Source organism: Arachis ipaensis, chromosome B7 (genome assembly GCF_059453495.1).
Source record: "Arachis ipaensis isolate K30076 ecotype BB chromosome B7, ASM5945349v1, whole genome shotgun sequence".
NCBI lineage: Eukaryota > Viridiplantae > Streptophyta > Magnoliopsida > Fabales > Fabaceae > Arachis > Arachis ipaensis.
In genome coordinates this window covers 189,809-204,840 of record NC_142442.1, presented here as the reverse complement: position 1 = coordinate 204,840, position 15,032 = coordinate 189,809, and the positions used below count along the sequence as shown (strand labels likewise).

Here is a 15,032-nt window from a genome sequence, read left to right as displayed (position 1 = left end):
CGACGGATTAGTCCTTAACCTGTCGGGTTAGAAGATACCATGGGAAACCAAGCAACTTTTGTGTTTTGTAACCATCAATTGGTCATTAATAATATTTTTAATGGTGTGAGATTAAATCTAATAGTGTAGAATCATTCAATTTTCTTTTGATGATTAAATACTGGCCAACTTTTTAAAAAATTGCTGACCCTCAAGACTTTTACATAATAATAATAATAATAATAATAATAATAATAATAATAATAATAATAATAAAATGTGTCCTTTGACTTTATTCTAATTGTGATGAAAACTTCATTAATAAAATTAGAAGCGGTATGTTTCTTAAGAGAAAACAAGATCAAATTAATTAGTTCACCTAAGCGTGAAAACTCTATTGTTCTACATGTAACAGAATTCCCCTACATTAATTAAGTCCTAAACATCTTAACCAGCATACAAACATATTATCATCATGATTTGGTGCGCATGTATCTCTTTCCACAAACCATACATCAATTATATAATGTCGAAACTAACTAATATAATATAATATTATACATTATACATTGTGTTAATTAAGGTGCAAGTACTACTACTATCGAAAGTTTATAGTAGAGAGTCTGTGTAGAAAGTGCATAAAATTTTCATCTGTATCCAACATGCTAATTCTTACATATTGTTGGCTAACTCCAAAGTGTGTTCCACTTCTTGTTAATATGTTGTGTCCTCTAAGAAAGCTTTCGCAGTCTTCTACATTTCTTTCACATTTTAGCCACACAAATGCTGTGTACAAACGTTTTACAGTGTCAGTACATCAAAATAAAATTCAGTATATAATAATAATAACTTAATTATTTTGCAATATGTAGTACTTTAAGAAGAATTTTGAGAATATTTGTTTAGAAAGTGTTGGAAATTTGTATCTAAGGAAATATTTGTTTCAAGAGAGTAACACAGATTTTAATTAGGTTATATTTTGAGAATTTATTTTAATATACTGTCAGTATAAAACAATTTTATACGTACATCCAATCATCTGATTAAACGACTATGTAAAATATTTTACATGGTCAATATATCAAAATTAGAAACGAAAACAAAATATTTTTTTGTCCCAAAGGGGAAAATTATTGGTATTTTTGCTTCAATAATGTATGAACACCATTTTAGTTTATTATTATTACCTGGATGAGGCTCCAAATTTTGATTAAAGAAGGTGCAAAAAGAAGGAGAGAATGTAGGGACACTGAAGAATCCATTACTACGTTGAACTGCTTCTCTGAGTTGTTTCCATCTGTCTGACATGATTTTGTGGCTGAACTGGAAGAAGGATTCGCCGCCGCCTTGTAGTTCGCAGCTGTCGGAAACTGCCCTCAGAACCTTGGCGGCCCTAAGCTGTGAGTCCTTAGAGACTCCTATGGTATTGAGCTCTATGAATTTGGTCATTTTCTTTGCTACTTCTTTGTCTTTCACAAGAGCCCACCTACAAATCTTAGTGTAAATTCAAATCTTTCACAAGGACATAGCATACTACTAATATGATCATTAGTGTTCAAATCTTTTAGATATTTGCAAAAGATTAATGCATTTTTTAGAAGTTTAATTGATTCAATAGGCTTTTAGGCCAATTCTCTCAGAATTACGCACAAGTATCATCTCAGAATTACTTTAATACGAAGTTTGATAACTGAAAATCGTTGAATAATAATTTAGTCGAATATTTTAAATCATCTAACGATTTATAACTATCAATTTCATATAAAGACAATTATGTATGAGCTTTTACCGAATCTTATTAGTATATTGTTTGATAGTGATACAAACATGATGTGTAAAAAGAAAACAGAAACATAGCCATCATATCAATGAATAATCATATTAACAATTCTACGACTCAGATATATTAATTAGATAGGTCTTTCTATCGATCTTTTTAACTATGCACACGAATTGAAGACCAACAGAAAGACCTATCAAATCCCAATCTTTATTAGAATAGTAAAAATTCAAGTGCAGTCATTTTATGTAAAGTTGATAATTAAGAATCCGTTAGTTGACAATTTAGTAAAAAATGTCAAATCATTTAACGATTCTCAGCTATCAACTTCATATGAAACTAACAACGACCGAATTAATTTCCAGGTATTAGAATAGAATGCAATGTATGAAAGTTAGGAAGAGACAAACCCAATGCGCATTCCAGCATGACCAGTAGTCTTAGAAAGAGTGAAAAGGGTAAGATCATGGTTGGAAGGGGAAGAAATAGGAGTGTACTGAGGCCAGTAATAAGCAAGATCGTGGACCAGTAGACCCTCAGAGCGATTGAGCACTGAACGCCTGACGCAGCCATCAGGGTTGTTGGGAGAAGTAACTAACTCAATGTAGGGCCCACTTTTGTCAAACTTGTCAGCATCACCACCCCATTTGTATAGCCCTGATTTCTGGTAATCCGTCATTGATGGGTATGACTGCATTTCAACATCTCTCATCTTATGCATTCATTAATAATGAAGTTAATTCTACTGTGTCTATGAATTACTGTCTAAATTTTGTGTAACTTATTTTTTTAGTAAATTTTAATTTTTTAAAAATTTTTATTTTTATATTTTTAAATTAAATATTAATTTTTTATTTTTTTTTATAAATAAACATTACCTTTTAGAGACCATAACATTCACATTTTATAATAATCTCTATTCTCTAGTAAGATTTTCAAATGTCAAATCTACTTATTTTGACTGTCATCACTCATCAGTTCAGCACATGCAAACTGTATATTGTATCCACTGTCATCGTCTTATTTATGAGTGTTATTTAATTTATATTTAATTATTTTATACTTATACTAGATTAACATATACCTTTTAATTATAAAATCATAAAATATGTATCAATTTATTATATAAAATAAAATAAATATACAAAAAAAATTTGTTATCTATTAATAATTAAATAAACATAGAGAGAGAAAGGAGGCATTAAATCAATTCTGGGAAACAGATATAGAAGAAATGGTAGATTCGTAGTAACAGTTTGAATGCTCTAATTAAATATATTATTTTACTAATTGTATTTCGTGTATATAAAAAATTAGTTATTTATATAAAAATATATATTAAAAATAGTTGAATCTCTAAGTTTATATATTCAATAATCAAAGATAGTGTTTCAAAAATCAAATTGAACCAGTTGGATTTGGTTAATTGAAAATTGACTATTATATCAATCCAGTTTAAGATAAAAAATGTTTAGAAGTAAATCAGTTAAAAGATAAAAAAATCCAATAAAACAATCGATTAATTAATTGAACCGGTCTTATTATTAGCGGGTTAACCAATTTGAAAAAAAAAAAATAAAAAACAAAAATTTATATATTTTATATATAAATATATTATTTTATTATATCTGATTTAATTCCAATTGAATCTGTAAATCTCTAACTTTACTGATTCAATTACCAGTCCAATTTTCAAAACACTTACACAAAACATGACAAATCAATAAAACATGAAATTCTTATAAAAAAAAATGGTGAATTTTAGTATGCTATGTTTATAATAGTTAGAGTGACTATAAAGTGTTATTAAAATTAAAATTACATTTTTTTTTACATTTTAATAACACTTTTTTTAGCAATATTTTTTATGAAGTGTTGTTAAACAATAAAAAAATATTATTTTAATTTTAGCACTATTTTTAAAATACTATATCTATGGCAGTAATATAGACATACTAAAAAATGATATAAAAAATTAAAGAATTAAAAGAATTATTTAAAAGGAAGCAAATGAAAAAAATAAAGACCAACAAACTATAATTTAAATAACATAGTATTTTCATCCGCATCTAAAAGTCTCGTGTTCGAATTTCACTCCTAACTTAAGAAGAAGGAAAGAAAGACATACAGAGTAGTAGGGGGAAGCAGAGACAACACTGATGGGTTGAGGAGAATGAGTTGGAGAGAGAGCATAGAGAGCAGCAAGAAAGAGCTGAGAGGAACCCGTTCCAACAACAAGGTGACGATCCTCTGTGACAGCATTTCCCACCACACGGTGGAGCCTCACAACCTCCTCTGCAAACTCAGGTTCTAGGAACCAACAAACATTGCTCACATCTGAGAAGTAACTCATTGATTGCCACCCTGCAATTCTGATCGTTGTTTTCTCTCCCGTTTCTCTCCAAAATGCTTCGTACACTCTCGGGTCTCCACTGCCAATCAAAACAAATTCATTAAGGATATAATTTTGTTAAGCAAAATGCACCTGAAGCTATTTTTATGTGAAGTTGACAGTCGAAAATCGTTAGATAATTTGATAGATTTGACTAAATTATTATCTAACGATTTTTTACTATCAACTTCACAAGAAACAATGCACGTGAGTTTTCGCTATTTTGTTAAGTGCTAAACTTCTATCAAGTTTATTAAAAAGGTGTTAAGTACTTTTAATTCATATTTGCATGTAAAATTTAATGTTGCTTCTGTATACTTATTAAATTAATTAAGCTAAAAAATTATAAATCAATATTGTGTTAGGATTAGTATTGGATCATGCTCTAATTTCTTTTAAAATTACATCTAAATTTGAAATTTTATGTTGATCAATTATTGGCAGAATCAGGATGAATTCAGGTTGGTAACAATAAAGAAATAGGAATAGTTTCATTGGAATCTGAATTAAATTCTCTAAATCACCATTGGTTTTAGTTTTAGAATGAAAAACTCTTAGATGGATTATTCAATGAAAGCACTATTTGATACGGTATTGTATCAAGAATTAGAGAGAATTAGGTAGAAATATGAGAGAATAGAATAGAATTGCCTAGAATTAAAGTTAATAGGAGAATTAAAATTTCTAATTTAATTACATCATGCATGTTTACACTATTACATCATACTTTTATTTATAGTATACTTTTTTAATTAGGTTATAAACTCAATATTAATCCTAATATATTGTTAATAATTAGAAATTTTTTTTAGTTAGTTAATATTAATTAATATTTTAATTTGTAAAATTATTTCTTAGGATATTACAATTTAGAATTTAAGATAAAAGTTAAGATTTAGTATTTAAATTTTAAAATTTAAAAAATAAAAAATAGTTAAACTAGCTGATAAAAAAATTAATTTATTGGTTGAACTACATTTTTAAAACATTAAATAATTCTAAACATCGGATACCTCATTCTTCTTGTAATATTATTATAGTGTTGAATTTAACTTCTGAAATAAAGTAATAATACTTTATTTTGTTATAATGAAATTAAATGATAAATCTTAAACAATTGAGTATATAAAAAAAATTAGGGGGTTATTATTTAGGCTATTTAGTGGCTGGTGCATTTGCATGTGTTAGGCTATGGAAAATATGGGGGTCCATATATATGAAGGAAGAAATGATTAGACAGAATAATGAAGAGGACAAAAGATAGAAAAAGTAGATGGTAGATGTTTGCATTTACAGCTACATACATCAGATTAATTGGGAGGCAAACCCATGCATATACCTCTCAAGACTTTTGAAGACCACAAAACAAGTTGGAATTGGACTTCCATTTTTAATAATATGCACCCTTGGACCCACATTTTTGCAGTTCCAGTTGATGCAGATCCAAGATTCTAAAGGACCTATATATATATATATATAAAAAGTGAAATTCAAATGCAGTCAACTTCACGTGAAATTAATAATCCGTTAGATGAAAATTTAGTTAAATTATTTAACTATTCTCTCTCAACTATTAATTTCACGTGAAAACGACTACACTTGAGTTTTTAATATATATATATCTTTTCTATGGTGTATATTATTTTTTTATTTTTTAATAAATGAACAATCTATATAAAAAGAAAAAGTATAATGCTATGGTAAAAAGTGATATTAGGTATAAAATAAAAATTATTTATTTTATAATAAAAAATATTGAAAAAATAAAAATATAATATACAATGAATTTTTTTCTTAAAAATTTAATTATAATTTTTATTTTTTACCAAAAAAAAAAATTCAAAGAAAAATTACGTATTTTTTACTAGGGGTGGCAATGGATAGGGTAGGATTGGGTTTGGAGCCAACCCTAATCTTACCCACGGGTTGAGAATATCTCAACCCTAACCCTACCTGTTCTTAACCTGCGAGTACCCGACCCTACCCGCGGGTTACAAAAAAAGATGCAACATTATATAACTTGATGATAATTTAAAATAGAACTGACTTTTATATATAAAAAAAATTAAATTATCAATTAATGAACTTCTTTTAATGACTAAGGATCTTTTGCATTTAGTGAGAAGTCTTTGGTTCAATATCCACTTAAAACATATTTTTATATAAATATATAACATATACATATATAGGGTGCGGGTTGGTCGAGTAGAGTTGAGACACAAACCGCACCCTACCCGACCCGCGGATAGAATTGGGTATCCGCAGGTAGGGTATGTTGCCACCCCTACTTTCTACCCCGCTGTCTGACTTGTAATTTGAAATTATCTTTTTATTCTAAAAATTTTATATTTTAAATTTAAGATTTAAAATTTTAATCTTAATCTTAAATCTTCACAAAAGAACAAATTGAAAATTAATTCCCATGATTTTTCAAATAAAAACGTACTATAATTGAGGCTTTTGGTCCATCCAATTGAATTGGTACACTTTTCATTCACAACCAATTAGTTGTGTCAGCATGAATTAAATATATCTGTTAATTATTGGTTACACTACTATCCTTTAGGAAACTATCTCTTAATTTTCAGTAATAAAATTCAAATATCAATAATTTTATATAAAATATTCACAAATGGGGCGGCCACATAGAAGATTAGAAAAAGAAAAACTCTTAAACTTTAACTGGGACAAGAAAAGGTGCAGCACTGCAGTTTCATAATAATTTTGATGGTCACTGCCGAAAGATAAAGGTTGCCTTCAATCAGTGTAAGCAACAAAGCATCAACCATATCATCCCCCACTAACTTATTTCCTATTCTTCCTACTAAAAAGGCACCATTACTTTTATTTTCTTTCTTTTCTCATCATTATTATTATTATTTCTATGTAGTATAGTAGTAATATTCCACTTTTTTATTATTAATTACTTAAATTCGATTTATCATTGATCAATAAATTAATGTATATACAAATAAGAATTAAAACTCTAACACTTGTTTAGTTAAATATTTCTCCACCCGACAAGTTAAAAGACTAATTTGTCGTGAATCTGAGTTTTATTTAAGAGTCTGTTGTTGGCCAATAAATTGCTGCATGCACAAAACAAAATTAGAAATTGTGATATTTTATTTAAACGGATGAGTGAACTATTCGACCAACCTAAATTGGTTAATTAAATTTTGTGTTTTGACCCTCTAACTAAATTAGGTATGATATTTTTCCGTGGGTGAAAAAAGAGGAGGAAAAAAAAAAAAGCAACGGTAGTGGATTTCCCAAATCAACTCTAAGCTATAGTGTTCTTCCCTGCAAGTGACTTTCACATTTGACCAAAATTCCCCACACGTAATAAGGGAAAAGATGACAAAAACTGTTTTTTTCCCTAGTGTATAAAATTATTGTTATAATAATATATAAAAAAATAAATAAATTTTTTATTTTTTAATTCGAAGACATATAAATTTTTTACTAATTAAAAATATAAAAATTTTAATAATTTTTTTAAATATAAAACATTTAAATTTCTCCGTTCAAAATATATAAAAACAAATTAATCTCTCAAATAGACTTAAATGTTTCACATTTTAAAAAATAAAAAATCAAAAACATATTTATCGTTTAATCTAATATAAATTTATGCATCGCATAACTTTAATTATGTCAAAACTCAAAACAAAATCATTAATTGCACCCAGATAAAATTCATATCAATGATTAGAGCACAAAGAGAGTAAATTGGAGGTAAAAGTAACCCTAGCTTTTCTAAGAATATTCTTTTAAAAATTAAAATAGTGTATTTTTCTTTTTTCCTTATACTATAAGCATTTTAGTGAGATTAACACTTTGGTGGTGTTTCAACTTTAATATTCTTTTATTGCACTTAATCATTTTCAGTGAATAACATTTTTCATAAAAAAAACTCGTGTCAGAAAGATTGCTAGAAGCATAATTATTTATATATCTTTTTTTATTATTTTAAAATTTTAGAAGAAATAATTTTATAACAATTAGTTCTATTTTAAAAATTTATTTCTTGGATCAGAAATAATTATATAATATCATCCTCGCAAATAAAAATGAGGAAGTAACGACATACTCGTAACTAACAACTAAAACAACGTCCAATAATAATAATAATAATAATAATAATAATAATAATAATAATAATAATAATAATAATAATAATAATAATAATAATAATATCCATGTTAGACATTTTAATGTGAGGTGTATAGAATTGAATATTAATATATAATTAAACTAATAAATTTTGATATTATATTAAAATAAGACTTATATACTCATGATTTAATATTATGATTTTGCTAAAACCAAAAGTTTGCAATAACAATTTGTTTATTCAATTGTTAAAAACATTAATGCATTAACTCTTACTTTTCTTTTTTTTAATAGAATCTTTTTAGTTTTGTATTATTTTTAACAATTACCTAAGAAATTCGTTAGATAAAAATTCTAAAGGTTATATTATAGTTACAATAATGATTAAAAAATTGAAAGCACGAAGTCAAACTACCAAACAATATTTAAAACTGTTTACAAGTCTATACTCTAAATGTCTCTGACATTTTTCTTTATTTTTTGTTCAAAAAATTCAGACGTGATACATCTTTACATAAAAAATAGTATTATAAACTACTAAATAATTTAAATAAATATATTCGATCAAATATATCAAATTATCTAACGAGTTATTTTACGTGTTGTGAGAATCCAATTTTCTGTTTTTGTTGTAAGAGAATAAATTGGGCAGGTTAAATGGTAAAGACTATGACTTGTCCCTTTCTTGCTCAGAAACAAGTGCAGCAAGCAAAGTAAAGAAAACCGGTCCCAAAATTAAAGACTCAAGGCCCAGAGCCAATAACGCACAATATGAAAAGGACTATTCATTCTTCATAATAATAAGTAAAATTCAAATCAAATACAACATTCTTATATTTTTCTTGATTAAGTGATTTTACCATAAGTAAATTTCTTTTTGATAATTTTTTACATAAATGTCAAAATTTTCAGAAAAGAAAATTTTTTAAAAAATTATCTTAGCTTTTGTTATATGAACTTTTTAAATAATTATGCAATTAATATTATCTTTAAAAGACTAAATAATATTTTTTAAAAACTATTTTATTAAAAAAAAATCTTAATAGTTTAGTGAAATACCAATTAGCTAATAAATATTTCAAGGAACTAGTTAATAAATTTTAATATAAAAAATATGTAATAAAAATTAATATTTAAAATTTTCAATATATCTCCTGTACATTTATGAAAAATAACTTTAAGAAAATCTTAATTAAAATAACTTTAACAAGGCCCTTAAAATAATCAATTTAAACAAAATATATATGATGCACTACTAAATTAGAGATATAATTATTTATGTTATTTATTTTTATCATATTTTTATTAGCTTAAATATTTAAAATTTTTATGTCCAAAAATATTTAAAATTTGACTCTTGATAAACTTTAAAAATAAAAAAAATAATTAAAAAATCTATACAAAAATTTAACAAATTCAAAAAGATTTATTTAAAAGAAGTGTTATAAACATAATTACTTATGTTGTTTTTTCTACCCGTTTAAGTGGTTGAGATGAATGATTTCACGACAAAACTAACACTATAAATATGATACCAATAAATAAATTAAGGTGGAAACTCAGGGTAGTCGACTTCACGTGAAGTTGATACTGAGAATCGTTAAATAATTTGACTGATTTAACTAAATTTTCATCTAACGGTTCTCGGATATCAACTTCACGTAAAATTCATTTCACCTGAGTTTTCACCATAAATTAAATAAATGATTATTACTAATGTTGAAAGGGTAGTAAAATAGAACTTACTGGTCGAGATTGATGACTCTGTTGTTGTTTTTGGGTGGTGGTTGATGATGATCCTCACAAGTAGAAGAAGAAGAAGAGTTGGAGAAAGAAGAAGATATAAGCAAGCGAGGTTTATTGTGAGTGTGGAGATTACTAATTTGCCCCTGATGAGGATATTTGTAGAAGAAGAGATCAAGTTGGGAATCATAGATTATTCTGAGTATGAGGCTTACATTGAGAGCGAGAGAGAGCACCAACAAGTGCCTCATGGAGAACAAGCTCTGAAGCTTCGCCATGAATCAAGATTCAAGAGAGAAGAAGGAGGAGTTAGTGTATGTTCTTCAATAATCACTATGCACACTTGCCAATTATATAAATAACTCTCTCTGTGGTGTCATTCAAAAATTATTATTTTATTAACCTAATAAATTTGTTTTATTTTTTTCAAAAGTTATTAGTTTCTTATTGTTACACTAACTTTATTTTATATAATCTCTTTTTTTTTTTGGTTTGAGAAATTTTAATACTGTGTTGTGAAATTATTTTTAAAAAAATTTAAACTAATAAGTAGAGGGTGAAAATTCAGGTGCAGTCGACTTCACGTGAAGTTGATGGTTAAGAGCGGTTAGATGATTTGACTGATTTGACTAAATTTTTATCTAACGGTTCTCAGCCATTAACTTCACGTGAAGTCGACTGCACCAAAATTTTCACCTAAGTAAAAATGCATAGTTATATTTTATAATTAAAATATTATTATAGTTGTTTGTTTTAATTTAAAATACCAAATGTTATATAAATATTACAAATAAATTATTGTAGATTTGTTTAAATAAACTTTTTGAAGGTTGAAAATTGAAATTAAGGATTTTTTTTATGTTTTGTAGTTTTGTTTTTTAATGTTTCTATTATTTAACATTTTATAAAATAAAAAGTGAATATAAAAAAAATAAGATTTTACTTTTTTATTTTGTTACAAAGTTCTAAAAATATATTGAAAATTATTATAATTGAAATTAAGGGTGGCCTAACTCAATTTTAAAAATTTGTTTGTAGTAAAAGAAGTGATTTATATTTATAAACTCTTTAAAGACATTATTAAAGATGTGAGATTTGTAATAAAAATAAAAATAAACACTTTTTTTTTTCAAATTCAAAGAGAAACTAAATTAGAGTTGTTTTTGGATTAATTATTTAATTCCTCTCTTTTTCTTTCCCCTCTCTCTCTCTGAATAACCTAAGATTCACTTTGAGGGTTGACTTTGTAACTTGTAAGGATGATTTATGTTGGTATTGAAATTTTAAAACTATCATTTTTATTATAGAATTTATATTTTGTTAACTATTTAGCTCATAACTATGGATTTACAAAAGTAATACATGTCGTTGCTAAATGCATTATTTGCCACGTGGCATATCACATGTGATAAAAGATGCTACAAAACATGCCATGTGGCAGATCACATTTGCTTGCATTATAATAACATGTCCTTAACGTGATGATGGGTTAGCAAACACATGTTTAAGAATTTATTTCACCTATTTAGAGAAAAAGATTATTTGACAAATACTTTAACTATATATATAGATCACATTAATTAAGGACATATCTATTATGAATTTTTTTAATATACTTTATCTACTTATATTTCTTTAATCTAGCTTTTAAAAAAAATATTCTCATGTAGTCATGTAGATTTCTAAAGTCTAAAATTTAAAGTCATTTAGGTCAAATTAGAGTTTTAAAAAAGTAGGCTAAAGCCCAAAAATGTTTAATAATAATAATATATTTAAATTTAAATCACATTTTAATATTATGAATGTATTTTTTCTATTTCTCAAAAAAAGTATTTTACAACTTAATTCTTTATATATTAGAAATTTTATACAAATAAAAAAAATAATTTTCCAAAAAAAGGCACGTTTTTTAAGAAGAAGCGAAATAAATGCAAACTAATATATATATCATACTTATTTAATTTTGAACAATAAAAATATTATATATGTACTAAAAATCATCGATTAAATTAATTATTATATATTTATTTATTTGTGTATCTGTATATATATATATATGTATATATATGTTGTATTTTAATTTAATATATATTTTATACGAACAACTAATTTATTAACGATTAATTTTTTTTTATGTATATAAAACAGCCAGTTCAAATTAAACAAGTACTTGGAATTATAATATAAGCCAGGCCTAGCATGCATATATAACTTAACTTTTTTTTTTTTTTTACTAAAGATAGGGAGATTCGAACCCACGACTTTTTAGGTGAGTATGAAGAGATTATACCATTTGATATATAACTCATTGGCCATATATAACTTAACTTTTTTTTTTCTCAAAGATAAATGTTATTTTATTAATATAAAATAAAAGTGTTTCCATAAAGAAGTACAAAATAATTGGGTATTTCTATTTATTACCAACTATGACTGAAAGACTAAGAGCTTAAAAAAGAGTAAAGTAAGAGTAAAGAAAATTAGCAGCATCTATCAGGTATGGCTCACGAATTCATGTACTAAATTACTGACTTCTTTCACTATTTCTGGTATTGAGCTTATTACCTTCTCAAAAACACACCAATTTCTCGCTTTTTAAGTGCTCCAACACAGCGCCGCTACGAGAAGGATTTTTGAAACAAATTAAATTGAAAAGATTTGGCAAGTGATAATAAGGTGAATATAATCCATTCAGGTCCCAATTTTTGAGGTCCAAGCATTGAGTAGCAAGGAATTAATGCATGTGATGATAGGGATAAGATAACTACACATGCACCTAGGGCACAAATGCCTTGATTTCTATATTCATCATCTATCCAGACATTAGGCATATACTCATAATTTGGGACCAATATACATTTTCATATGATAGGGAAACCTTATGGCTGTTGTGTGGAGAATTTTGAATGAAGGGTTTGAGGCTCAGCTAACTTCAATTTAATTTAAGGATCATAAATGGAGGGGACCCTTGTCTATATAAATAAGTCTCAAGAGGAATTTGGTCCAATATCTATAAAACTATTAGCACTAGCTTTAGCCCCTTTGACTTGGTGTGTGTTGTTTCATTCACACAACTTGCAAACATGCCTTTTCACTCTGCTTCCTTTATTTGGAGTTTTTTGGACCCCATTATGGCTGCTACAAATTTAATTTAAATCCTCTAAATTTTAAATTTTTATTTTAAAAGGTAAAGCATGATCTCTCACTTTTAAATAATTTTTCTCTCATATTTTCTCTTGGTCCCACTTATGAAATAAACGATGAGAGATCATATTTTTTCTTCTAAAGTAAAATTCAAAATTTAGAAGATCCAAATCCCTATAAATTAATCACCCATTGTTATCTTCTTCTCGAATTAAGGTTCTTTTTTTAAAGTTGAATATAATTATTAAGACAATTATAAAGTTTTATTAAATATTTACAAATTAAAAAAAAAAAACAAAAATACCTTCACTACTTTAAAAAATTACTTTTTACGGTTATTTATTTTATTTTTAATGACAATAAAAATACACGTTAATGTATTTACCAATAATTAGACATTAATCGTCTTATATTTTGTCGTTAAAAAGTTTTAGTGACAATAATTATTCAATTGTCAATAAATATCTTTTCAATAATTGCAAAAAGTGTATAATTGTCATTATAATATATAATAATAACGATAAATATATAATTTCCGTAAAAATATAAGTTAAATAAGACATATAATAACTATATATTATTGCCACTAAAAATAATTTTTGTTGTATGTTTTTATTATTTACAACAATTTAAAAATATCAGCCAATATTTTAAAAATTACTTTTTATTAAATATCAGCCAGCATTGCAAAAAAATTTTTTTTTATCTTAAATTCTAAATCTTAATTTTAAAATATAAACCCTCGAAAAAATAAAAATTAAAATAATAATTTTACAATAAAAACAATCAACTAATATTTACTAATTTAAAAATCGATTCATATATTTATTCTTCTGAATTATGCAAGTCCCTAAGGAACCAACAAACATATAAGATCAAAAGGGAAGGGTCATAAGCTAAGTTGATGAAAATGAAAGAATAGATATAGAGTTGAACAAGCGGTTGACATTTCATCACAAAAACAGTACAAAGAAGCAATCATATGGTTCCAATGGCCATAGTTGGGTGTACTATATATTGTGGTGCTTAATTCAATTGCTAAACCTCACGTGTCATGGATATAGCATTACCAATTTAGCATAAATATTTTTAAATCAAGTTAGATTAGTCGAGTAATTAATTTATTTATTTGTTTAAATATTTGTTAGAGTTTAAATTCTATTTTATGTATACGGTAATAACTTATTTAGCAATGACAGATCTAATATAAGATAACTTAATTTTTAGTCGGTTAAATTAAAAAATATCGTAAAAAAAAAATTTCATATTTAGTTTTTATAATGAAATCTATTTCTAAAGTTAAAAAACAAACATGCTTGAGCAAACGTATTTTGTATAAGACACCAAAAAAAATTTTTATTTTGTATTTTTTTTATTCTTTTGAAAAAAATGGAGAAAATACTTAAATAAAAAAAAAATCTTAAACATTGTAGGCGTTCACAAGTAGAACACTTCAAGCATATTTATATATTAAGGTATATTTTTTTCTATTTTCCTTTAATATAAATAAATGCACATAGTGTTTGTAGTAATGATTAGAGTGTGGCAACAGGTATGGAGGTTAAAATAAATGTTTGCCTAATTAATGGGGACCCACGGTATGATGAGTTTGAGATCCCAGCACTTAGGAATATGATGATAAATTGATAGACCATATTATACATACTCTAATTCTCCAGAACATGCTCAAATGATCGTTGTTTGTTGAGTGCAAGAGAAATTAAATGTTAGTGTTCTATGATATTATTCCTCTTCATCACGAGTAAAGAAAAGAAATAAATCATTAAGCTATTAATTAGTTTAATTTGTATTCACTTAATAATTATTATGTTGGTAATGCTGTTGAAATGAAAGCAAAGAAATTAAAGAAAGTATATT

At 25.9% G+C, this 15,032-nt stretch overlaps 1 protein-coding gene across 1 annotated transcript; it reads right to left on the bottom strand.

Moving 5' to 3' along the window:
- Positions 1 to 446: 446 nt before the first annotated feature.
- Positions 447 to 10,358, bottom strand: LOC107609489 (tryptophan aminotransferase-related protein 2). The gene is made up of 5 exons (XM_016311479.3): positions 10,014 to 10,358; positions 3,888 to 4,191; positions 2,170 to 2,450; positions 1,167 to 1,465; positions 447 to 765 (listed from the first exon to the last, which is right to left on the bottom strand). Exons 1-5 carry the CDS (start codon positions 10,286 to 10,288, stop codon positions 578 to 580), a joined length of 1,347 nt encoding a protein of 448 aa, XP_016166965.1. The 5' UTR covers positions 10,289 to 10,358; the 3' UTR covers positions 447 to 577.
- Between the last annotated feature and the right edge of the window lie 4,674 nt (positions 10,359 to 15,032).

Excerpts from the sequence above, each read along its gene's own strand:
- LOC107609489 (XM_016311479.3), bottom strand. The coding sequence starts at position 10,288 with ATGGCGAAGCTTCAGAGCTTGTTCTCCATGAGGCACTTGTTGGTGCTC. Across the intron at positions 4,192-10,013 it reads AGAGTCATCAATCTCGACCA|TGGAGACCCGAGAGTGTACG; the intron begins GTAAGTTCTATT and ends TTTGATTGGCAG. Across the intron at positions 1,466-2,169 it reads CATGCTGGAATGCGCATTGG|GTGGGCTCTTGTGAAAGACA; the intron begins GTTTGTCTCTTC and ends TAAGATTTGTAG.